We start from the raw sequence: 27,266 nt of genomic DNA on the forward strand, positions 1-27,266 counted from the left end.
GATTCTGTTTTCATGGATTTTGAATTGTTTCTCCCTGGCCTCCTCTTTTTCCTTTTCTATCAATTGGTCTTCTACATCACTAATTTGTTGTTCTGCCTCACTTACCCCCGCTGTTAGAGTATGTAGATTAGACTGGATCTCATTGATAGCATTTTTAAGTTCTGCCAGTTCAGCGCTCATTTCTGCCCTTAGAGACTCTATGTTGCCATTAATCGATTTCTTCATTCTAGCTATCGTCTTCACAATTGCTAGCCTGAATTCCGTCTCTGACATATTTGTTATATATGAATCCATTTGTAAGTCTGTGGCAGAAGTCACAGTCTCTGAGTCTCTCCTATTTTGGGGGTTCCTCCTCCTTGTCATTCTGTTGAGGGATGGTTGAGGGAATGTACAGTGTCCAAATTATTGACCCCGACCAAAGCAAGATGCACCTGTTTTATAGAGACCTTAGGGTTGTCAGCCTCTTTTTCTCCCAGCCTGTTTTCTGGGGGAGGGGACTGCTGCACTGTTAGTTAGGCAACCCTGTTTGGACAGCATTGCCCTTCCCCCTGTATGTGGGGGCAAATGGGCTCAGTGTAAACTAGTTTTTTTGGACTTTTGTTCTCTCGTGGCTTTCCCTGGCGGCTTTCTGTGTCTTTTCCGAGAGTCAGAACAGAAGAGATTGTTTCCAACCCTCTGCCTCAGAGCAGAGAGATGGAACTCTGTTCTTCAGTGAGTTCTCCAGGCCACACTATCTCCGTTTCTTTCTGTGCTGCTATAAACTGCAGCATCCTGGTTTGTGCATCCCTCAGCAGGGCTCCCAGTCCTTGCCTCCAGGTTGGGTATGGGGGCATATCTCTGCCCTTTGTGCTTCCAAAACTCCCAGCTGCCCCTAGTTCACACACTCAGCCCCGGCGCTCCAGACCTTAGTCTGGCGGCCGCCTTAAAGTCCTTTTCCTTTCCCTGCCTGTCTGGCAGTCCATGCTTTGTCCCCAGCATGGGAAGCTTTTGCCCACAGGTGGTGTAGGATCCCCGTGTCTCCCTCCTCCTTCCGTTTATCTTCCGTTATCCGCCCGCAGAATCATGGCTCCCCGTTTCATACCTTGAAACCATCTGCCTGATATTCTGTTTGTAGAGATCCAGATATACCTTCTCCCATCTCAGGCTGACTTTGTGGGTGTTCAGGGTGGTCTGGTAGATATCTAGCTCAATTCAGGGGACCGGTTGGAATAGCGTCCCCTACTCCTCTGCCATCTTTGCCTCCCCCCTAAAATTTTCAGCATAGCTAAAATTCCTTTGAGGGAAAGGTAGTAAGGAGCATTCTGGTACCATTGGAATGAGCTTCTCTAGGATCATTGAGTTCAATAGGATAGGGCCTGAGTATAATTTAACTTTCTATCTCCAGTCACCACAACAAGGGTGTCCTGAAAAGTCAAGCTCAATGTGTGTTTGTGGAGTTGAACTTTCTGAATAGTTCACTGGCTGTCCAAGATCGATGCCTAGGTTCACCTCAGAAACGAGAACATTTCTTTTGGCTTTTGTGCTCCTAAATGGAAATGTGTCAATGAGATGAAACCCATACCTAGTACCTAGTATGTGCTTGATACATGTTGGCATCCTTCCCTTCCACCTATTTTGGGAGAAGTCCTCAAATATTTATTATCAACCCCTGATGTTTCTGATCCCTACCAAAACTCAATCAATGGTCACCAGTCTCCTAGATGTAGTTTAAGCTTCAAAATTTCTATATAGAAGAAACTTAAGGGTGGCAATAAGGTTGGGGGGGGAGTGGAACATTTGTCTAGTGCAGTTACCTCCATACACTGATTGTGTATCATTCACTAAAAAGTTTTAAGCATACATCTCATTATGTATGTGTCTCTGCATGTGTGTGTGCATGTATGTCACAAATGTAGTAATATACTAAAATTTTGTTTACATTATGAAAAATAAAGGTAACATGTAAAGAGTGAGAAAATAGAAATAGAAATGTTTATACTTTCTTCTTGTGCTACAATTATTTTGTGTGCATTCCTCACTCCCCCACCTCCCAACCAAGGTGTAAGCATACCATTTTGGGGACTATTGAGCTAATGGCTTTAGTTTAAAATTACACTGAAATGTTTAAAACTTATTTTGTTTATTTAGAGTGGCTCTGGTTGACTGATGGATATTATGGGGGCAATTCAAAGTCCTATCAAATCATTGCTTGGTGCCATCACTACCTTGATATCAGCAAATTCTCAGGGAATTTGATTTTCCTATTTCCTTTTTTGTTTGTCTCTCTCTTCCCATATGAGAACTGATACCGAAATTTTAATTAACCCCCTCAGGGGAATCTCAAAAACAAGACTATTATAAACACTTATCATTACCACAATTAACTACTAGTAGATTATCATTTTTATTCAGAAAAACACTACAGAGTCTCAGCAATTTGATGCTAGTATGTTGTTTTTCAGTCTCCTACATTTGGTGATGGGATGATTACAAGACATTAAATTTCAAAGAGAAAACTGTTAGAAAATGTTTTTTTATACTGAGCTAAGATCTGATTTTTAGTCATTTCCACCCACATATCTCCGTTTTGGTCTTTTTAATTCATGCTAAATATTTATCAGCCACTTGTTTGACATGCGTTTGAAATCTCTTACCATCCTAATTCTCTCTTCTGATTATACTCCAACTTCCAAATGTCCTTCCTAAGGCACAACATACAAAATTGATTGTCTTTCTACAGCTGTGATGAAGCTAAATATTTTGAACCACTTCAGAGGCCATATAATTGTCTTTGATCATTTCCAATTACAAACTAAAGTAGACACACCTCCATGATAGGAACTGGGTGGATGGGAGATAGTGGTGAAAGAGGGGCTTAATTTATTCCTTTCTGAATACTGAACTTATTTTTAAGATTAAATAAAAAGGAAGATTACAGCATATTAACTCTCTCCTGTACATATTTTCAAGTTTGTTTATCAAATTATTTGTTGCAAGACAACTAATTTCTACCACTGTGTTAAGTGTTCTGGAGATGCACAAATGGAAATAAGATACTTTTGTCCTTGAGGAATTTACAATTCAGTTGGGAAGAATGCCCATATACTTGTGATGCAGGCAAATAAAAAAGTAAAATGGAGGGTGATAGATGCCAAATGGAGGGGAGCACAGGGAAGATGGCAATATTTCAAAGAAGACTATTTTACCTGTAGGGAAGAGAAAAGATATGGTATTGGAAGAGGCGGGTGCTAAGACTGGCTACATATGTAGGGCTAAAAATGTTCTCAACTTTTCCACAAAAGCATTCCTAATGGCAAAGACAAATAAACACATTTTCCTAGAAAGTCCCAGGCTGTGTACCTTAATAAGCATAAGACTATTTTTGACAATTGTGTTTTATCTTAAAAGGTTATTCAAATTGTACATTTTTCTCTAATAAAATCATATTTTTAAAATATAAAATGTTTTAAATTACTTATTATTAAATAACACACAGGTTCCAGGAAGATACACAGCATTTCACTCAAAAATATGTATTCCCCAATTTGAGAAGCATACTAAACAAAAGAGCATCATTGTACGTTCTCAAGCACAAAGAGACATGATAAAAATAGTATTTATAAATAATTATTCTTGAAGCTGTGTGCAAGAATAATTAGAAGGGGTGAAAAGAGATAGGAGGACAATTCCAAAAGAGAATAGATGGAGGAAGGTAAGGTCCAGGAAAGAGGCACATTGATGCTTACCTGATCCAGAATTTTTACCATCTCCTCCAATGAGTGGGATTGTAATGGCTGCAGGGCCCCCATCTGCAGGCAAAGTAGTATACACCATGGGCAGTGACTGTACCACCACTGGGAATGTCTTCAGGCCACCCAACTTATTTGGCAGCCTGACTGAGGAAATGGTGTGAATCACATGTAAGATCTGCTGGCCACCAGTGCCCTGAGAGGAGGCCAGGATAGAGCTTGGATTCAGAAGAGTAGGGATATTTGCTGATGTGCTTGTGTCAGATGTTGACGTGGACACTACACGTGTCTGGAGAGCAGGCTGTGGCTTGGGAGGGTGTACTGGAGCTTGCAGCAGGCTGGCATGCTGTAGAGGAGACTTGGGCTTGTGAAAAGAGAGGTCGACTGGTTCCATCTGGGGCAGGTTGAAATCATTAGCCAGAAGTTCTTCTGGGGGATCAATTTTGATGTCACTAATTAGAGCTGGGTTCTCCATAGGACTGGCATCCAGGAATGGTGGAGATGTTATCTTCCCACTGTTTGCTGACTTAGGAGGATCTCTGATGTGAATAGAGCCAGTGACCTTAAATAAATAAATGAATGAAAGGTGGAAAATAGTCAGTACCCTGAAGAAGAGACATGTGAACCATTAAAGCAAGAAATCTGTATTTTCTTCTCATGGACAGAATATATAGGGAGTTGAGAGAAATGAGGCAGAAGTATGAGGAAGAAAGAAGAGAAACTTTACTGAACACTTACTAGGCACTGTATCAGGCAACTGACACAAATGATTACATTTAATCTTTATAATAACCCCGCAGGATTACTTAAAGTCAACATTTTCTGAATATCAACTGTAAGTACTCTGCTAAGCTCAGATAGGGCAAATTTAAGGGTCTACCCATGAAGTGCATACTAACATACTAACTATAATGATAGAATAATGTGAATAGCATAAAAGTCAGACCATAATAAGTGATGCAGCAGACATATAAGCAAGGCATTTTAGAAAAAGAAAAGGGAATAATTAATTCTATCTAAACAAGATGAGAGAAGGCTTCAAGGAGACAGAGCTATTATATATGGATCTTAGAGAATTGATAAGAATTCTTTAGGCAAAGAAGGGCTAAGAGATATTCCTGTATGTAGAGATATAACAACAGACAATATGCTTAGGGAATAATGATGCAGTATTGTCAGTTGTATTATATGCAAAACCAAAATATCCAAGTTTTAAAATAAAAAGCATGAATTAAATGATCACTTTACAGGTAATATACATTTTTAAAACCTCAACCTAGTTAAAAACTTCTTAAAAATTCCATTAATGTAAAGGTTAATGATATTGTGAACTGTGTATGCCATTGCCAAGTAAAACCCGGGACCTTGAAGATGGTCTTGGAAATAGTGGTGCTACTTTAGCCAGTTAACAAAACAAGACTTCATTCACTATCACAATTAGATTTGGGTTATAGATTTGAATTATGATAGATGTTCAATAATACATCACTTACACAAAATAAAACTATCTTTTATTTTTGCATATTAGGAATATGATGGAAAGTTGAGTTTGAGGAAAGGCTGGGCTATAAAATATAACTATTTCAAGGAGGGGAGTGACATGTGCATAGCTATTTTGGTGGGAATTAACTAGCTCCTCAATGAAGGATAGATTGAAGGAGAAATAAGTGCATTCAGGGACCATAAAGAAAGCAAGAGGGAAAATATTGATGACACTATGAGACAAATGGAAAAAATTTGAATATTGACTGGATATTGGATGATATAAAAGAATTATTGTTAATGTTTATAGGTTTGATATAGGTTGTCGGAATACGGTGGGAGTAGGAGGACCCTAGGCTCTCCTTGTCCCACGGATACAACCGAATAACTATCAAATCATCCTAAATACTCCAGAAACTGACCGGAAGACTAGCAGAACAAAATCCACAACTAAAGGTAGAGAAGAGGCCGCATCAAAGAAGGTAGGAAGAGTGGAGATGTGGTTTGGAAGAGAAATGGATTATGGCTGCTGCAGTGCAGAGGGAAGCACACTCATGGAGGAGGGTGAGAGACAGACACAGGGGCAGTGCACACATAGCAATTGTCTTGGAAAATGGGAAAGGCTGAATTTTGTGACTTGTTTTTTTTTTTAATTTAATTTAATTTAATTTGATTATGTTATGAGAGTCACCATACAATACACCATTAGTTTGTGATGTAGTGATCCACGATTCATGATTTTCGTATAACACCCAGAACTCCGTGCAGTATGTGCCCTCCTTAATACCCATCACAGGGCTAACACACACCCCACCCTGCTCCCCTCTAAAACCCTCAGTTTGTTTCTCAGAGTCTATAGTCTCTCATGGTTCGTCACCCCATCCAATTTCTGCCCCTTCATTTTTCCCTTCCTTCTAATGTCCTCAATGCTATTCCTTATGTTCCACCAATAAGTGAAACCATATGATAATTGACTTTCTCTGCTTGACTTATTTCACTTAGCATAATCTCCTCCAGTCCCATCCATGTTGATGTAAAACTTGGGTATTCATCCTTTCTGATGGCTGAGTAATATTCCATTGTATATATGGACCACATCTTCCTTATCCATTCATCTGTTGAAGGGCATCTCGGCTCTTTCCACAGTTTGGCTATCGTGGACATTGCTGCTATGAACATTGGGGTGCATATGGCCCTTCTATTCACTACATCTGGTCTTTGGGATAAATACCAAGGAGTGCAATTGCTGGATCATAGGGTAGCCATATTTTTAAATTTTTGAGGAACCTCCACATTGTTTTCTAAAGTGGCTGTACCAACTTGCATTCCCACCAACAGTGTAAAAGTGTTCTCCTTTCTCCACAACCTCTCCAACATTTGTTGATTTTTGCCTTGTCAATTTTTGCCATTCTAACAGGTATAAGGTGGTATCTCAGTGTGGTTTTGATTTGAATTTCCCTGATGGCTAAAGGTGATAAATATTTTTTCATGTGTCTGTTAGCCATTTGTATGTCTTCTTTGGAGGTGGTCTTTTGGGTTTTCCACATAAAGGATCATGTCATCTGTTAATGTCTTCTGCCCACTTTTTGACTTGATTATTTGTTTTTTGGGTGTTGAGTTTGAGAAGTTCTTTATAGATCTGGATACCAGCACTTTATCTGTAATGTCATTTGCAGATATCTTCTCCCATTGCAGATATCTTCCTTTGCTGTGCAGAAGCTTTTTATCTTGATGAAGCCCCAAAAGGTCATTTTTGCTTTTGCTTCACTAGCTTTTGGAGATGTATCTTGAAAGAAGTTGCTGTGGCCAATGTCGAAGAGGTTACGGCCTATGTTCTCCTCTAGGATTTTGATGGATTCCTGTCTCACATTGAAGATGAAAGTCATCCATTTTGAGTTTATCTTTCTGTATGGCGTTAGAGAATGGTCGAGTTTCATTCTTCTGTATATAGCTGTCCAATTTCCCCAGCACCATTTATTGAAGAGACTCTTTTTCCCATTGCATGTTTTTTCCTGCTTTGTAGAAGATTATTTAACCATAGAGTTCAGGGTCCTTATCTTGGCTCTCTATTCTGTTCCATTGGTCTATATGTCTGTTTTTGTGCAAGTACCATGTTGTCTTGGTGATCACAGCTTTGTAACATGGCTTGAAATCTGGAAAACTGATGCCCCTAGCTTTGTTTTTCTTTCTCAACATCTCCTTGGTGATTAGGGTTTTTTTGTGATTCCATACAAATTTTAGGATTGTTTGTTATGGGAATTTGAAAAATGCCATTGGTATTTTCATCGGGATGGCATTGAAGGTATAAATTGCTCTGGGTAGTATAGACATTTTAACAATGTTTATTCTTCCGATCTATGAGCATGGAATATTTTTCCATCTTTTTGTGTCTTCTTCAATTTCTTTCATGAGTGTTCTGTAGTTCCCAGAGTATAGATTCTTTACCTCTTTGGTTAGGTTTATTCTGAGATATCTATGGTTTTTGGTTCTACTGTAAATGGAATCACTTTTCTAAATTCTCTTTCTAGAGTTGCATTGTTAGTGTATAAGAAATCAACTGATTTCTGTGCATTGATTTTGTATCCTGCCACATTACTGAATTGCTGAATGAGTTCTACAAATTTGGAGGTGGTCTTTTGGGTTTTCCACATAAAGGATCATGTCATCTGCGAAGTGACAGAGTTTGAATTCTTTGCGAATGTGAACACCTTTTATTTCTTTTTGTTGTCTGATTGCTGTTGTTAGGACTTCTAGTAATATGTTGAAGAATAGAGGCGAGAGGGGGTATCCTTGACATGTTCCTGATCTTTTTTTTTCTTTTTAACGATTTCATCTATTTATTTGACAGAGAGAGACACAGCAAAAGAGGGAACACAAGCAGGGGAAGTGTGAGAGGTAGAAGAGGATTCCCACAGAGCAGGGAGCCTGATGTGGGGCTCAATCCCAGGACCCTGGGACCATGACCCGAGCTGGAGGCAGACGCTTAATGACTGAGCCACCGTGGCCCCCCAACGTGTTCCTGATCTTAAGGGAAAGGCTCTCAGCTTTTCCCCATTGAGGATGATATTCGCTGTGGGTTTTTCATAGATGGATTTTATGAACTTGAAGAATGATCCCTCTATCCCTATACTCTGAGGAGTTTTAATCAGGAAAGGATGCTGGATTTTGTCAAATGCTTATTCTGCATCCATTGAGAGGACCATATAGTTCTTCTCTCTCCTCTTATTAATGTGTTCTATCACATTGATTAATTTGCAAATGCTGAACCACCCTTGCATTCCGGGGATAAAACCTACTTGGTCGTGGTGGGTGATCCTTTTAATGTATTGTTGGATCCTGTTAGCTAGTATTTTGTTGAGAATTTTGGAATCCATATTCATCAGAGATATCGGTCTGAAATTCTTCTTGATGGAGTCTTTGCCTTCTTTGGGGATCAAGGTAATCTGGCCTCATAGAATGAGCCTGGAAACTTTCTGTTTCTATTTTTTGAAACAGCTTCTGGAGAATAGGTAATAGTTCTTCTTTGAATGTTTGGTAGAATTCCCCAGGGAATCCATCAGGCCCTGGACTCTACTGTTTTGGGAGGTTTGTGATCACTGTTTCAATCACCTTATTGATTATTGGCCTAGGCAAGTTGTCAATTTCTTCCTGTCTCAGCCTTGGCAGTTTATAGGTGTCTGGAAGGCATCCATTTCTACCACGTTGCTTAATTTATTGGCACATAGTAATTGATAATAATTTCTAATAATTGTTTCTATTTCATTGGTGTTAGTGGTGAACTCTCCCCTTTCATTTGTAATTTTATTAATTTGGGTCCTTTCTCTTTTCTTTTGGATAAGTCTGGCCAGTGGTTTATCGATGTTATTAATTCTTTCAAAGAACCAACTTCTAGTTTTGTTGATCTGATCTACTGTGTTTCCGGTTTCTAATTCATTGATCTCTGCTCTAATCTTAATTATTTCTCTTCTAATGCGTGACTTAGGCATCGTTTGTTGCTTTTTCTCTAGTTCTTTAAGGTGTAGAGTTAGTTGGTGAATTAGGGATTTTTCTATTTTTTTAAGTGAGGCTTGGATGGCTCTGTATTTCCCCCTTGGGACTGCCTTTGCAGTATCCCATAGGTTTTGGACCAATGTGTTTTCGTTCTCATTGGTTTCCATGAATTGCTTAAGTTCTTTGACTTCCTGGTTGACCCAAACATTCTTGAGCAGAGTGGTCTTTAGCTTCCAAGTGTTTGAATTTCTGCCAAATTTTTTCTTGTGATTCAGTTCCAGTTTTAAAGCATTATGGGCTGAGAATAAACAGGGAATAATCTCAGTCTTTTGGTATCAGTTGAGACCTGATTTCTGACCCAGCATGTGGTCTATTCTGGAGAATGTAATGGGTGCGCTGGAGAAGAATGAGTATTCTGTTGTTTTAGGGTGGAATGTTCTGTATATATCTATGAGGACCATCTGGTCCAGTGTGTCATTCGAAGCTCTTGTTTCTTTGTTGATTTTCTGCTTAGATGATCTATGTATTGCTGAGAGTGGAGAATTGAGGTCTCCTATAATTAATGTATTATTATCAATATGACTATTTTGGTTAACAGTTGGCTTATGTAGTTTGCTGCTCCCATGCTGGGGGCATAGATATATATATTTTAAAGATTTTATTTATTTATTTGACAGAGAGACACAATGAGAGAGGAAACACAAGCAGGGGGAACATCAGAGGGAGAGGGAGAAGCAGGCTTCCCACCGAGCAGGGAGCCCAATGTGGGGCTCAATCCCAGGACCCTGGGACCACGACCTGACCTGAAGGCACATGCTTAATGACTGAGGCACCCAGGTGCCTGGGGGGTAGATATTTACAATTGTTAGATCTTCTTCTTGGATAGACACTTTAAAAATGATAATGTGTCCTTCTGTATCTCTATACGGTCTTTAGCTTAAAATCTAAATTGTCTGATATAAGAATTGCTACCCCAGCTTTCTTTTGAGGTCTTTTGGCATGGAAGATGGACGTCCATCTCTTCACTTTCACTGTGAATGCATCTTTAGGTTCAAAATGAGTCTCTTGTAGACAGCATATGGATGGGTCCTGTCTTTTTACCCAACCTGCAACCCTATGCTGTTTTATGGGAGTATTTAGGCCGTTCACATTGAGAGTGATTATTGAAAGATATGAATTTATTGTCATCATGTTGTCTGTGAAGAAGATTTTTCTATAGATTGTCTCTGTAAATCTGTTCTATATCACTCTTGCGATCTTTCATCTTTTATAAGAGCCCCCTTTATATTTCATTCAGGGCTGGCTTAGTAGTCATCTATTCTTTCAGTTTCTGCCAGTCTTGGAAGCTCTGCATCTCTCCATCCATTCTAAATGACACCCTTGCCAGATAAAATATTCTTGGTTGCATGATCTTCTCATTTACTACTCTGAATATGTCTTGCCAGCCCTTTCTGACTTGCCAGGTCTCTGTGGATAGGTCTGACATTATTCTGATGTTCCTCCCTCTGTACGTAAAGAATCTCTTCCTCTTAAATGCCTTAAGATGTTTTCCTTGGAATCAACAAATGTTGGAGAGGTTGTGGAGGAAGGGGAACCCTCTTACACTGTTGGTGGGAATACAAGTTGGTACAGTCCCTTTGGAAAACAGTGTAGATGTTCCTCAAAAAATTAAAAATTGCGTTACCTTATAACCCAGCAATTGCACTCCCGGGTGTTTACCACAAAGACATAGATGTAGTGAAAAGAAGGGCCATATGCACCCCAATGTTCATAGCAACAATGTCCGCAATAGCCAAACTGTGGATAGAGTGGAGATGCCCTTCAACAGATGAATGGATAAAGAAGATGTGGTCCATATATACAATGGGATATTACTCAGCCATCAGAAAGGATGAATACCCAACTTTTACATCAACATGGATGGGACTGGAAGGGATTATGCTAAGTGAAATAGGTCAAGCCGAGAAAGTCAATTATTATATGGTTTCACTTATTTGTGGAACATAAGGAATAGCATGGAGGACATTAGGAGAAGGAAGGGAAAAATGAAGGGGGGAAGTCAGAGGGAGAGATGAACCTTGAGAAACTATGTACTCCAAGAAACAAACTGAGGGTTTTACAGGGGAGAGGAGTGGGGTGATGGGTATTAAGGAGGGCATGTATTGCTTGGAGTACTGGGTGTTATACAAAAACAATGAATCATGAATTACCACATAAAAAACTAATGATGTATTGTATGGTGACAAACATAACATAATAAAATAAAAGTAAAAAAAAAAGATATATTCCTTGGTTCTAAGGTTTGTGAGTTTTACTATTACATGCTGGGGCATTCGCCTGTTTTCCTTGATCTTGGGAGATGTACTCCTTGCCTCTAGGACACGAATGTTTGTTTCATTCCCCAGATTAGGGAAGTTCTCAGCTACGATTTGCTCAAATATATTTTCTAGTCCTCTCTCTCTCTCCACCCCCTCAGGGATCCCAACAATTCTGACACTGGAATGCTTCATAGTGTCACTTATTTTCTGATTCTATTTTCATAGATTTTGAGTTGCTTTTCCCTGGCTTCTTTTTTCTTCTTGTCTCTGAATTGGTCTTCTAGATCACTAATTCATTCTTCTGCCTCACTTACTCTAGCTGTCAGATTATCTAGATTGTATCTCATTGATAGCATTTTTTTAACCTTTCATTTTTTTTTCCAAGTAATGACATTCTTTATTTTTTTTTAATTTTATTATGTTATGTTAGTCACCAAACAATACATCATTAGTTTTTGATGTGGTGATCCATGATCCATTGTTTTCGCATAAACCCAGAGCTCCCTGCAGTACGTGCCCTCCTTAATACCCATCACCAGGATAACCCCTCCCCCCTCCCCCCTCCCCTCTAAAACCCTGTTTGACTCTCAGAGTCCATAGTCTCTCATGGTTCATCTTTCCCTCTATTCCACCCCATTTTCCCCTTCCTTCTGATAATGTCCTCCATGCTATTCCTTATGTTCCACAAAAAATTGAAACAATATAATTGACTATCTCTGCTTGACTTATTTCACTTAGCATAATCTCCTCCAGTCCCATCCACGTTGATGCAAAATTTGGGTATTCATCCTTTCTGATGGCTGAGTAATATTCCATTGTATATAGGGACCACATCTTCTTTATCCATTCTTCTCTTGAAGGGCATCTCCGCTCTTTCCACAGTTTGGCTATTGCAGACATTGCTGCTATGAACATTGGGGTGCTTATGGCCCTTCTTTTGACTACATCTGTGTCTTTAGTGTAAATACCCAGAAGTGCAATCCTGGGTAATAAGGTAGCTCTATTTTTAAATTTTTGAGGAACTTCCATACTGTTTTCCAAAGTGGCTATGTCAACTTGCATTCCCACCAACAGTGTAACTGGCTTCCCCTTTCTCCACAACCTCTCCAACATTTGTTGTTTCTTTCCCTGTCCATTTTTGCCATTCTAACTGATGTAAGGTGGTATCTCAATGTGGTTTTGATTTGAATTTCCCTGATAGCTAATGATGATGAACATTTTTTTCATGTATTTGTTAGCCATTTGTATGACTTCTTCGGAGAAGTGTCTGTTCATGTCTTCTGCCCATTTCTTGACTTATTTGTTTTTGGGTGTTGAGTTTGAGAAGTTCTTTATAGATCTTGCATACCAGCCCTTTATCTGTAGTGTCATTTGCAAATATCTTCTCCCATTCTACGGGTTGGGTCTTTTTTTTGTTGACTATTTCCTTTGCTGTGCAGAAGCTTTTGATCTTGATGAAGTCCCAAAAGTTCATTTTGGCTTTTGTTTCACTAGCTTTTGGAAATGTATCTTGAAAGAAGTTTCTGTGGCCAATGCGGAAAAGGCTACTGCCTATGTTCCCCTCTAGGATTTGGATGGATTCCTGTCTCACATTGAGGTCTTTCATCCATTTTGAGTTTATCTTTGTGTATGGTGTTAGAGAATGGTCGAGTTTCATTCTTCTGCATGTGGCTGTCCAATTTTCCCAGCACCATTTATTGAAGAGACTGTCTTTTTTCCATTGCATGTTTTTTCCTGCTTTGTCAAAGATGATTTGACCATAGAGTTGAGGGTCCATACCTGGGCTCTCTATTTTGTTCCATTGGTCTATATATCCGTTTTTGTGCCAGTACCATGCTGTCTTGGCAATCACAGCTTTGTAATATAGCTTGAAATCAGGAACATGATGCCTCTAGGTTTGTTTTTCTTTTTCAACATCTCCTTGGCGATTCGAGGTCTTTTCTGATTCCATACAAATTTTAGGATTGTTTGTTCCAGCACTTTGAAAAATGTCATTGGAATTTTGATCGGGATGGCATTGAAGGTATAGATTGCTCTGGGTAGCATAGACATTTTAACAATGTTTATTCTTCCGATCCATGAACATGGAATATTTTTCCATCTTTTTGTGTCTTCTTCAATTTCTTTCATGAGTGTTTTGTAGTTCTTAGAGTATAGATCCTTTACCTCTTTGGTTAGGTTTATTCCGAGGTATCATATGGTTTTTGGTGCTATTGTAAATGGAATCATTTCTCTAATTTCTCTTTCTACAGTTGCATTGTTAGTGTATAAAAAAACAACTGATTTCTGTGCATTGATTTTGTATTCTGCCACATTACTGAACTGCCGGATGAGTTCTAGAAATTTGGGGGTGGAGTCTTTTGGGTTTTCCACATAAAGGAACATGTCCTCTTTGAAAAGAGAGAGTTTGACTTCTTCTTTGCCAATTTAATACCTTTTATTTCTTTTTGTTGCTTGATTGCTGTTGCTAGGACTTCTAGTACTATGTTGAACAATAGTGGTGGGAGTGGGCATCCTTAACGTGTTCCTGATCTGAAGGGAAAGGCTCTCAGCTTTTCCCCTTTGAGGATGATATTTGCTGTGGGTTTTTCATAGATGGATTTTATGAACTTGAGGAATGTTCCCTCTATCCCTATACTCTGAAGAGTTTTAATCAGCAAAGGATGTTGTATTTTGTCAAATGCTTTTTCTGCATCAATTGAGAGGACCATATCGTTCTTCTCCCTCCTCTTATTAATGTGTTCTATCACATTGATTGATTTGCGAATGTTGAACCACCCTTGCATCCCAGGGATAAATCCCACTTGATCGTGGTGGATGATCCTTTGAATGTATTGTTGGATCCTATTAGCTAGGACTTTGTTGAGGATTTTGGAATCCATATTCATCAGGGATATCCGTCTGAAATTCTCCTTTCTGATGGGGTCTTTGCCTGGTTTGGGGTTTAAGCTAATGCTGGCGTCATAGAATGAGTTTGGAAGTTTTCCTTCTGTTTCTATTTTTTGAAACAGTTTCAGGGGAATAGGTATTTTTTCTTCTTTGAATGTTCGGTAGAATTCCCCAGGGAATCCATCAGGCCCTGGACTCTTGCTTTTTGGGAGGTTTTTAATCACTGCTTCAATCTCTTTACTAGTTATTAGCCTATTCAGGTTGTCAGTTTCTTCCTGTTTCAGTCTTGGCAGTTTACAGGTTGCCAGGAAGGCATCCATGTCATCCAGATTGCTCACTTTCTTGGCATATACTTGTTGATAATAATTTCTAATAATTGTTTCTATGTCCTTAGTGTTAGTTGTGATCTCTCCCCTTTCATTCATCATTGTATTAATTTGGGTCCTTTCTCTTTTCTTTTGGACAAGTCTGGCCAGTGGTTTTTCGATCTTATTAATTCTTTCAAAGAATCAACTTCTAGTTTCGTTGATCTGATGTACTGTGTTTCTGGTTTCTAATTTATTCATCTCTGCTCTAATCTTAATTATTTCTCTTCTAATGCATGGCTGAGGCATCCTTTGTTCCCTTTTCTCTAGTTCTTTAAGGTGTAGAGTTAGCTGGTGAATTCAGGATTTTTCTGTTTTTTTGAGTGAGGCTTGGATGGCTCTGCATTTCCCCCTTAGGACTGCCTTTGCAGTATCCCATAGGTTTTGGACCAATGTGTTTTTGTTCTCATTGATTTTATGAATCGTTTAAGTTCTTCTTTGATTTCCTGGTTGACCTAAACATTCTTGGGCAGAGTGGTCTTTCGCTTCCAATGTTTGAATTTCTGCCAAATTTTTTCTCATGATTGAGAAATTTCAGTCTGGATGCGTCTTTAGGATCAAAATGATTCTCTTTTAGACAGCATATGGATGGGTCCTGTCTTTTTATCCGAACTGCAACCCTGTGCCATTTTATAGGAGCATTTAAGCCTTTCACGTTGAGAGTGATTATTGAAAGGTATGAATTAATTGTCATCATGTTGCCTGTGAAGACATTGTTTTTATAGATTGTCCCTGTAACGTTCTGTTGTATATCACTCTTGGGGTCTTACTTCTTTTATAGAACCCCCCTTAATATTTCTCGCAGGGCTGGCTTAGTGGTCACATATTCTTTCAGTTTTTGCCGGTCGTGGGAGCTCTGCATCTCTCCATCCATTCTAAATGACAGCCTTGCCGGATAAAGTATTCTTGGCTGCATGTTCTTCTCATTTAGTACCCTGAATATGTCTTACCAGGCCTTTCTGGCTTGACAGGTCTCTGTGGATAGGTCTGACATTATTCTGATGTTTGTCCCTGTGTATGTAAGGAATCTCTTCCCCCTAACTGCCCTTAAGATGGTTTCCTTGGTTGTAAGATTTGCAAGTTTTATGTTACATGCCGGGGTGTTGGCCTGTTTTCCTTGATATTGGGAGGGGTCCTCCCTGCCTCTAGGACGCGAATGTTTGTTTCATTCCCCGGATTAGGGAAGTTCTCAGCTATGATTTGCTCAAATACATCTTCTAGTCCTCTCTTTCTCTCCACTCCCTCTGGGATTCCAATTATTCTGACATTGGAATGCTTCATTGTGTCACTTATTTCTCTAATTCTATTTTCATGGATCCTGAGTAGTTTTTCCCTGGCCTTCTCTTTTCCCTTTTTATCTATTAAATTTTCTTCCAGGTCGCTAATTCCTTCTTCTGCCTCACTTACCCTAGCTGTTAGATTATCTAGATTAAATTGGATCTCATTGATAGCATTTTTAAGTTCTGCCAATTCAGCTTTCATTTCTGCCATTATAGACTCTTTGTTGCCATTAATTGTTTTCTCCATTCTAGCCATTGTCTTCACAATTGCCAGCCTGAATTCCATCTCCGACATCTTGGTTATATCTGCATCCATTTGTAAATCTGAAGCATAAGTCATAATCTCTGAGTCTTTTCTATTTTGTGGGCTCCTCCTCCTAGTCATTCTGTGGATGGGTGTTTGAGAGAATGTATAGAGTCCAAATTATTGACCAGAACCCAAGCAAGATGCACCTGTTTTGTTGGGACCTTAGGGTTGCTGGCCTCTTGTTTTCCCAGCCTGTATTCTGGGGGAGGGTCTGCCGCACTGTTACTCAGGCAACCGTGTTCGGGCGGAATTGCCTTGTCTCCCTGTTGCAGGGGATGTACTCAGGAGGAATCAGTTTTGGCGGCTTTTGTTCTCTGGTGGCTTTCCCTGGTGGTTTTCCGCGTCTCCTCTGCGAGTCAGAGCAGAAGAGACCGTTTCCAGCCCTCTGCCTCAGATCAGAGAGACAGCAGTCTGTTCTTCAGTGAGCTCTCCAGGCCACACTGTCTCCGTTTCTGTCTGCGCTGGTATCAACTGTAGTGTCCTGGGTTGTGCGCCCTTCCACAGCGCTCCCAGTTCTTCCTCCGGGTCGGGGACATATCTTCCCTTTTTGCTTCTAAAACTGCCAGCCGCTCCCAATTCACACGCACGACTCCGCTGGCCTGAATTACTGCCCCGGGGGCTGGCCTAAAGTCATTTCTCTGCTGCTACCGGTCTGCGACTCTGTGCCCCGTCCCCAGTGCACAAGGTTTTCGCTCACCGGCCATGCAGGATCCCCACGGCCAGGCACCCTTCCACTGCCATTTATCCTCTGATATCTGCCCGCAGAATCAGGGCTCCCTGCTTCTTACCTCGAAACCAACCACCTGCAATATTCTGTTTGTAGAGATCCAGATTTTCTTACATCTCAGGCTGGTTTCGTGGGTGCTCAGAGTGGTCTGGTAGATATCTCGCTCAATTCCAGGGACCAGTTGAAATGGGTCCCTACTCCTCCGCCATCTTTCCTCTCTCCTGCTGTGCTCTCACTTATAGCATTTTTAAGTTCTGCCAGTTCAGCTTTCATTTCTGCCCTTAGAGACTCTATGTTGCCATTAATTGATTTCTCCATTCCAGCTATCATCTTCACAATTGCTAGCCTGAATTCTATTTCCGACATCTTGGTTATATCTGAATCCATTTGTAAATCTGTAGCAGAAGTTATAGTCTCTGAGTCTTTCCTCTTTTGGGGGTTCCTCCTCTTAGTCATTGTGTTGAGGGTTGGTTGAGGGAATGTACAGTGTCCAAATTATTGACCACAACCCAAGCAAGAAGTATCTGTTTTATTAGGAGGTTAGGGTTGTCGGCCTCTTGTTCTCCCAGCCCGTTTTCTGGCGGAGAGGCCTGCCATGCTGTTACACAAGCAATCCTGTTTAGTCAGAGTTGCCCTGCCCCCTGTGGGGGGGATGGGCTCAGTAAAAACCATTTTTTTTTTCAGCTTTTGTTCTCTGGTGGCTTTCCCTGGCTGCTTTATGCATCTCTTCTGAGAGTCAGAGCAGAAGAGATTGTTTCCAATCCTCTGCCTCAGAGCTGAGAGATTGCAGTCTGTTCTTCAGTGAGCTCTCCAGGCCACACTATCTCCGTTTCTGTCTGTGCTGCTACAAACTGCAGTGTCCTGTGTTGTGCGTCCCTCAGCAGCACTCCCAATCCTCACCTCCAGGTCAGGGCACGTCTCTGCCCTTTGTCCTTCTAAAACCGCCAGCTTTCCCCAGTTCACACGTGCGGCCTGGCTGCTCCAGGTTTCAGTCTGATTGGCTGCCCTAAAGTCCTTTCCCTGTTGCTACACGAATTTTGTGACTTCTGACCATCAGTGGAACTTAATGCCTTGGATTTTGAAGGTCAATGGTCTGGATTGCATTGTATTGCTCTTGGAGAGAAGGCAGGGAAACAACTTGTGGAAATAGAGTATGGAAACAGTGATTTGAAGAGCACCTCAGGCACAGAGTAAGGAGGTTATCTGCTCATTTTTGGAGTGCATTCTACAGAGGCAACATTCATAGAGAGACCCTCTGGGAATAAAGGAACTGGCTGCAGCCATTTCCCACACCTGCTCCTCACCATAAGTACAAGGCCACCTGCAAGAACAAGCCCAGCACCAATGCTCACTGACTAACTTGTTTACACTAAGGCCTCATGCTCCAGAAAATGTCCCCTCCAAGTCTTGCCTGCCTCAGTCCCAGCAATGTAAGGCTCCCTTCCCTAGAAGACTGGCACAAACCCTTGCTCATAATGTGTTCCCCACCTCGGGAGATTTGCAGAACCTTGGTTCCAGTTGTGGTGATGACTGCTCTCATTTCACAAGCAGACCAGAGTACACCTAGTTAAAATATGCGACATTCATCCCAGGGGCCAAATACTTCCCACAACAGGGAAAGACAGCCTCTGGAACTATTGGTCTGAAGGATAAAGCAGCTAGGACAAAACAGCAGTGCATACGCAGAACACATTGGAGACACTCCTAGATGTGCCAGGCCCTGGGAAACAAAGCACACTACACAGCAGGGCACTACAAGTGACTGTCTGGAGGTATGCAACACAAAAGCAGTAAAAATTAGTACTTCTGTAAAAAAATAAGTCAAGGAACTCATCAAAGAAAGGATGCAAAATGGGACAAAATTTGCCTCAAACATGGGGAGGAGAGGAGTAAAAAATGGGTTCAAACTTAAACAACCATCAACTTCATATAGACTGCTATATGCAGAAATGGTTATATACAAACTTAATGGTACCCATACAGCAAAAAACAGTAATAAATATGCAAAGAAGAGAGAGAAAGAAATCCAAATACACAACTACAGAAATCCAGAAAAGCATGAAAGAGAAAAAAAAGGATCAGAGAAAATCTTCAGAAATAACCACATAACAAATAAAATGGCAATAAATCACAAATCTATCAATGACTCCATTGAATGTAAATGGACTAAATGCTCCAATAAAACATGGAAACAGTGATTTGAAGAGCACCTCAGGCACAGAGTAAGGAGGTTATCTGCTCATTTTTGGAGTGCATTCCACAGAGGCAACATTCATGGAGAGACCCTCTGGGAATAAAGGAACTGGCTGGAGCCATTTCCCACACCTGCTCCTCACCATAAGTACAAGGCCACCTGCAAGAACAAGCCCAGCACCAATGCTCACTGACTAACTTGTTTACACTAAGGCCTCATGCTCCAGAAAATGTCCCCTCCAAGTCTTGCCTGCCTCAGTCCCAGCAATAAGGTCATAGAATGGATAAAAAAAGACCCATCTATATGCTGCCTACAGGAGACTCATTTTAGACCTAAAGACACCTGCAGATTGAAAGTGAGGGGACTGAGAAATATCTATCATGCATACGGATGTCAAAAGAAAGCAATAGTAACAATCTCCAATATATTGGAGAAGCTAGATGTTAAAACAAACACTGTAACAAGAGACAAAAAAGGATACTACACAATAATAAAGAGGACAACCCAACAATAACATAAAACAATTGTAAATATGCGTCCATATACAAAAAAATTAATAACAAACATAAAGGAGCTAATTGATAATAATACAATAATTGTAGGGGACTTTAACACCCCACTTACAACAATGGACAGATCATCTAAACAGAAAATCAACAAGAAAACAATGGCTTTGAATGACACATTTGAACAGAAGGACTTAATAGATATATTCAGAATATATATTCTAAAATAGTAAAATACACATCCTTTTCAAATGCAGAAGGAACATTATCCAGAATAGAACACATAATAAGCCACAAAACAAACCTCAACAAATCCAAGAAGATCAAAGACATATCATTCAACTTTTCTGACCACAATGTTATGAACCTAGAAGACAATTACAAGAAAAAACCTGGAAAGAACACAAATATATGGAGATCAAATAATATGTCACTAAACAATGAATGGGTCAACCAGGAAATCAAAGAAAAAACTAAAAAGTATAAGATAATTAAAACAGAATGGTCCAAAGCTTTTGGGATGCAGCAAATCACTTCTAAGAGGGAAGTTTATAGCAATACAGGCCTACCTCAAAAAGCAAGAAAAATCTCAAGCCAACAACTGATCTTACACATTAAGAAGCTAGAAAAAGGAAAGCAAACAAAACCTGAAACCAGGAGAAAGAAGGAAATAATAAAGATTAGAGCAGAAAACAAATAAAACAGATAGATGAAACCTGGAGGTGATTATTTGAAAAAAAAAAAAAATCAATACAATTGAATCTCTAGCCAGACATATGAAGAAAAAAAAGAAAACTCAAATAAAATCACAAATGATAGAGGAGAAATAACAAATCACCACAGAAATACAAACCATCATGAGAGAATATTATGAAAAACTATGTGCCCACAGATTGGACAACCTGGAAGAAATGAATAAATTCATGGAAACATAAAAACTACCAAGACTGAAAGAGGAAGAAATAGAAAATATGAACTGATCAATAACCAGCAAAGAAATTAAATTAGTATTCAAAAAACTCCCAACCAAAAAAATCCAGAAACAGAGGGCTCAAGGGTGAATTCCGCCAAACATTTAAAGAGTTAATAAGAAAGATACCAGGGGTGGAGTTAAGATGGTAGAGTAGTAGTAGGACCCTATGCTTGCCTGATCCTTGAATACAGCTAGATAAATATCAGATCATTTTGAACACCCAAGAAACTGATCTCAGGACTGAGAGAACAAACTGCACAAGTCGAGGGAGAAAAGAGACTATGTCATGGAAGGTAGGAGATGCAGAGACATGATTTGAGGAAGAAAAGAATCACTAGTGTGGTGGAGGGGATGGAGCCCTGATCACAGAGAGAAGAGACAGAGAGAGAGGGAGAGTGAACAGAGCACAGGACACTGCACAAGAAAAACACTTCCCCAAAACCATTGATGAGGAAAAGAAGAGGGGCTGATTACTGCAAGATTTACAAGCAGTGGAGCTCAAACTAAAGTTTTCGAAGTCTGCACTATCACTGGGTGGAGCATGGTGGTTGTAGAGGTGTTTCTGTGGAGAAGGAAGACAGGTTGGGAGCAGACAGCATGGTCTGAGGATCCCCTGGGTCTCACTGGGAGAGACAGTTCCCCTTCTTAGGGTGCATTTGGTAGAGGTGGTTCTGCTTCTCCAGGGACAAAAGAACATGTAGATGCCACTGAGCTGCCCCATTCATTAGCATAGGAGCACAGACACCTGATGAGGGTAGCTAACCTGGACCCAGTTTTTTGCTGCACTTTACCATAAACTCCAAGCCCCTGCAGTTCCTGCAATTGCCCGTCTCAGACAAACCAGCACCAGTCATAGTGTGGTGAGACCATCCCCCAGAGGATTAGGATGGGTTTCTGCTATGCCAGGGCCCTAAAGTTTGGAGTTTTGAAATCTAGCTGGTATGCCTGAAATAAAACACAAGAGCACTGCATGGCCAGGTGGGCAGATGGATTGGACACAGACAAGGTGAAGGCAGGGAACTGAGGGGGTCCCTGGGACACACAAGTGCAGATTGTTTGCTCTTCAGTGAGGACTTCCTGAATAGATACACATGAACTCCCATCTCTGGATGAGAGAGTCAGCTGATGTGATTTTCCTCCTGCCCATCAGCACTGATGGACTTCAGTAAGCATTACACCACCTACAATGGAGATTTGAGCCACTAAGACCAAACTCTGCCCCTTAAGCTCTCTGCAGGTGCTGCTGAACTAAGGCAAGTATGTCTGAAATCCAGAGCAGCAGCGGGCCCCTCCTGCAGAAGACCAAACTCCCCACATGCACCAAGTCTACTGACCCTCGGGTGCTGCAAAGCTTCACCTCTAGGGGAAATAGGATCTAGATTCTTTCAACAAGCAGACCAGAGCACACCTGGTTAAAACTCACCACATACTGGACAAGGTCCAAACACTCCCCACTGCAGGTATGGAGAAACTCTACAGAGGACTGACCTGAGGGAAACAGTAGCCAAAACAAAACAGCAGAGTACACTCAGCATATACCAGAAACACTTCCTGAAGTGCCAGGCCCTAGACAGTAGAGGAACTTTTTAAAATACAGCCATTACTCTCAGTTGCAGGAAAAATAACAGGCTTTCATAACACACAGAAGACAGAGACCTAGACAAGATGCCAAGACAGAGGAATTCACCCCAAAAGAAAGCAAGAATAGGTCTGGCCAGGTATCTAATAAAAACAGGTATAAATAATATGCCTGAACCAGAATTTAAAACAACAATCACAAAGATACTAGCTGGGCTTGAGAAGAGCATAGAAACACCAGGGAATTCCTTCAGACATAAAAAACCTAAAAACTAGTCAGGCCAAAATAAAAAGTGCTATAACCAAGATGCAAAACCAACTGTATGTAATGATCACAAGGATGGAAGAAGTAGAGAAAGGAATACGTGATATAGAAGATAAAATTATGGAAACTAATGAAGCCAAAAAGAAAAGGGAGAGAAAAATACAGGATCACAAAAGTAGACGTATGGAACTCAGTGCCTCCATTAAGCATAATAACATTCCCATCAGAGGAATATCAAAAGAAGGAAAGGGAAAAGGGGGCAGAAGGTTTATTTGAACAAATTGTAGCTGAAAACTTCCCTAATCTGGGAAGAAAACAGACATCCAAGTCCAGCAAGCACAGAGAACTCCCATCAAAATCAAAGAAAACAGGAGAACAGCAAGACATACGGTAGTAAAATTTGAAAAATACAAAGATAAGGAAAAAATTCTGAAAACTGCAAGTGAAAAGAAAACCCTAAACTACAAGGGAAGAAAAATCAGGTTCACAGTAGATCTGTCCACAGGAACTTGGCCAGCCAGAAGGCAGTAGCATGATATAGTCAACCTGCTGAATGGGAAGAATATGCAGCGAACAATATTTTATCCAGCAAGGATGTCATTTAGAAGAGGAGAGGTAAAGAGTTTCCCAGACAAACAAAAACTAAAAGAATTCGTGAACACTAAACCAGCCCTTCAAGATTTTTTTTTGTTGTTTTATATATTCTTTTTTAAAAAATTATGTTAGTCACCATATCATTAGTCACCATATAATACATCATTAGTTTCTGATGTAGTGTTCCATGATTCATTGTTTGCATATAATACCCAGTGCTCCATGCAATACATGCCCTCCTTAATACCCATCACCCCACTCCCCTCCCTTCTAAAACCCTCAGTTTGTTTCTTGGAGTCCATAGTCTCTCATGGTTCATCTCCCCCTCTGATTCCCCACCCCCTTCATTTATCCCTTCCTTCTCCTAATGTCCTCCATGCAAGAAATATTAAAGGAGAATTTTTGAGTGGGAAATAAAGACCAAGAGCAACAAAGACTAGAAAGGACCAGAAAAAAATTTCCAGAAGCAATGACTTTATGTGTAATACAATGGTAATAAATACATATCTATCAATAATCACTCTGAATATAAATGGACTAAATGCTTCAATCAAAAGACATAGGGTATCAGAATGGATAAATAAACAAACAAACCAGGACCTATCTATATGCTGACTAAAAGAGACTCATTTTAGACCAAAAGACACATGCAGATCGAAAGTTAAAGCATGGATGTCAGTGAGAGATTAATGGATGTCAAAAGAAGGCTGGAGTAGGGGCGCTTGGGTGACTCAGTCAGTTGAGTTGTGGTTTCAGCTCAGGTCATGATCTTATGGTTTGTTAAATCGAGCCCCAAGTCAGGCTCTGGGCTGGGTGGGGAGTCTGCTTTGGGAATTCTCCACCCTCCCTCTCCACTTGTGCATGCATGAATACTGTCCTTCTCTCTCTCTCTCTCTAAAATAAATAAATAAATAAATTTTTTAAAGATATTTTTTAAAATAAAAAAAGCTGGAGAGCCATACTTATATCAGACAAATTAGCTTTTATTTTTTTTAAAGATTTTATTTATTTATTTGTGAGAGTGAGAGAGCACAAGTAGGAGGAACAGCAAGCAGAGGGAGCTGCAGGCTCCCTGCTGAGCAAGGAGCCCAATGCAGGACTCAATCCCAGAACTTTGGGATTATAACCTGAACCAAAGGCAGATGCTTAACTGACTGAGCCACCCAGGTTTCCCCAGACAGATTTTAAACCAAAGACTGTAAATAGAGATGAAGAAGGGCACTATATCATAATAAAGGGGTATATCCAACAGGTGATCTAACAATTGCAACTATTCATGCACTCAGCTTTGAGCACCCAAATATATAAATGAATAATAACAAACATAAAGAAACTCATAAGAGTAGGGGACTTTAACACCTCACTTATAGCAATGGAAAGATCATCTAAACAGGAAATCAACAGGAAACACTTGATTTGAATGACATATTGGACCAGATGAATGTAACAGATATATTCAGAACATTTCATCTTAAAGCAGCATAATACACATTCTTTTATTTTTTTTTAAGTAGGCTCCATGCCCAGAATGGAGCCCCACACAGTGCTTGAACTCATGACCCTGAGGTTAATATCTAAGCTGAAATAATGAGTCAGACAATTAACTGATTGAGCCAGCAGGCACCCCACATTCTTTTTGGGTACACATGGAGCATTCTCCAGAATAGATCACATACTGGGTCATAAATCAGGGCTCAACAGCTAAAAAATGATTCTGATCATACCATTCATATTGTCAGACCACAACCCTGTGAAACTTGAAGACAACCACAAGAAAAAATTTTAAAAAGACCACAAATATATGGAGGTGAAAGAACATCTGACTAAGGAATGAATGGGTTAACCAGGAAAGTAAAGAAGAAATTTTAAAAAAATACATGGAGAGAGAGGAGTTAAGATGGCAGAGGAGTAGGGGACCCTAAGTTCATCTGGTCCCTGGAATTCAGCTAGATAGTTAGCAAATCATTCTGAACACCTGCTAAATCAACTGGAGATCTGAGAAAAGAAAGGCTACAATTCCACAAATAGAAAAGTGACCACATTTTGGAAGTTAGGAGGTGCAGAAAATTTAATCCAGGATGATATATCAGAGGAAATGGCAGTGGGGCAGGAGCCGACTTAAGGAGGCTTCTGCAAAGTATTATAAGCAGTGGAGCACAAAATTGGAACCTTTAGAAGTCTAGTACAATGGGGCACATCCCTGGCTTAAAGGTGCTCAAGTGGTGAAGTGGGGCAGAATCCGAGGTGGGTTAGCATGGTCTCAGGATCCCTGGGGTCACAAGAAGATGGAGGTGCCTGAGTACAGAGGAGTTCCCAGGCATCAGAGTGGGAAAGCTAGCTGAAAACAGTGAGTCTAGGCAACAGCTTTCTGCTTGGTGTTGCCGTAAACTGTGAATCACTACATGGTTGCACCACCACTCTCCTGGCAGGGGCTCAGCAAAAGGCAGAAGCATGGTGAGGGAGGAACAGTGCAGGTCCACATCCCAGGAGTCCATAAAATTTGAAGACTTGAAACTCAGTTGCATGCCTGAGATAAACCTGAGATAAAAATGTTCAGTCACTGGCTGGTGAACACAGAGTTCAGGGAGAGAGAAGTAATTGACTGCTTTTCTGCAAGGGCTCACTGAAGAGTGGGAGGTGGGAATTTTCAGGTCTGGGGTGAGAGAGTAGGGCACCACTACTTTCATCCCTCCAATCAGTGCTGAAAGCCTTCAAGGAGCAAAACAGCACCACATAGTGGAATCTGAAGCCGCTTAGACTAAGCCCGACACCCTGACAATGGAGGGGCATTTCCACCAGGGTAAGGACACCTGAGAATCAGTGAAACTGGCTCCTTCCCCAGAAGACCAGCAAGAACAACTGGATAGCAACAAGTTTACCAATCATAGAGAAATGCAAAAATTCAGCTCTTGGGGAAAACAGTACATAACATTCATGGTGGTTTTTTGTTTTAATTCTTTAATCTTTGAGTTTTTTTTTTTTTTTTTAGCTCTTTTCTTATTTTTTCAAAACTTTTTCTATTCTTTCTTAATTTTTATTTTATATATATCTTGTACATATTATTCTTGGTTTCTGTTTGTTGTATTGTTTTTGTATTTTACTTTATTTTCATGTATATATATGAGTCTTTTTTTCTTTCCTATTTTGGGATCTAATTTCTTTTAAAAAGGAGACCAAATTACACCCAGGATCTAGTTTATTGTATTCTTCTGTTTTCTTTTGGTTTGATTTTTTTCATATTTGTTTTGTTTTTGTTTTCTTCTGGTTTGTTTTGTTAATTTTTTTCTTTGGCTGTTGCTGTTGGTATTGCTGTCTTTTCTCTTTCTTTTAATCCTTTCTGAACATAATGACAAAATACAGAAATTCACCACAAAAGAAACAAAAGGAGGTAGTACTCACTGCCAGGGATAGAATTAATACAGATATAAGTAAGATGTCTGAACTAGAATTTAAAACAACACTTATAAAGATATTAGCGGGGATTGTAAAAAGCATAGAAGACACTAGAAAATCCCTTACTTTAGAACTAAAAGAACTAAAATTTAAACAAGCCAAAATTAAAAACGCTATTACTGAGATTCAGTCACAAATGGAGGCTCTAATAAGGATAAATGATGCAGAAGAGAGAGTCAGTGGTATAGAAGACAAAATGATGGAAAATAAGGAAGCTGAAAAGAAGAGAGAAAGACAAATCCTAGATCACAAAGAAAGACTTAGAGAACTCAGAGATTCCATACCTTGAAATAATATCCAGATAATAGGTGTCCAAGAAGAGGAAGAGAGAGAGGGGCGGGGCAGAAGGTTTATTCGAATAAATTATAGCTGAGAATTTCCCTAATCTAGGGAAGGAAACAGGCATTCAAAACAAGGAGGAACAGGGGAGAGAAAAGATGGTGGAGTAGGGGACCCTAGTCCAACTAGTCCCCGGAGTTGAGCTAGATATCTACCAGACCATTCAGAGCACCCATGAAATCAGCGTGAGATATAAGAAAATAGATCCGGATCTCTACAAAAAGAATATCAGGGGTGGTTGGTTTTGAGGTACAAAGCGGGAAGCCGTGATTCTGCAG

The 27,266-nt window shown here is 40.1% G+C and overlaps 1 protein-coding gene across 1 annotated transcript in view; it reads right to left on the reverse strand.

Annotated features, from left to right (window-relative positions):
• KLF8 (KLF transcription factor 8) overlaps window positions 1–27,266 on the reverse strand; it is a 150,184-nt gene that overhangs the window by 70,465 nt on the left and 52,453 nt on the right. The window contains exon 3 of the mRNA XM_078063956.1: window positions 3,726–4,290. Coding sequence (XP_077920082.1) covers window positions 3,726–4,290 — 565 coding nt within the window. The remainder of the gene's footprint in view (window positions 1–3,725; window positions 4,291–27,266) is intronic.

The sequence above is a fragment of the Halichoerus grypus genome, chromosome X, assembly GCF_964656455.1.
Source record: "Halichoerus grypus chromosome X, mHalGry1.hap1.1, whole genome shotgun sequence".
In the NCBI taxonomy this organism is placed as follows: Eukaryota; Metazoa; Chordata; class Mammalia; order Carnivora; family Phocidae; genus Halichoerus; species Halichoerus grypus.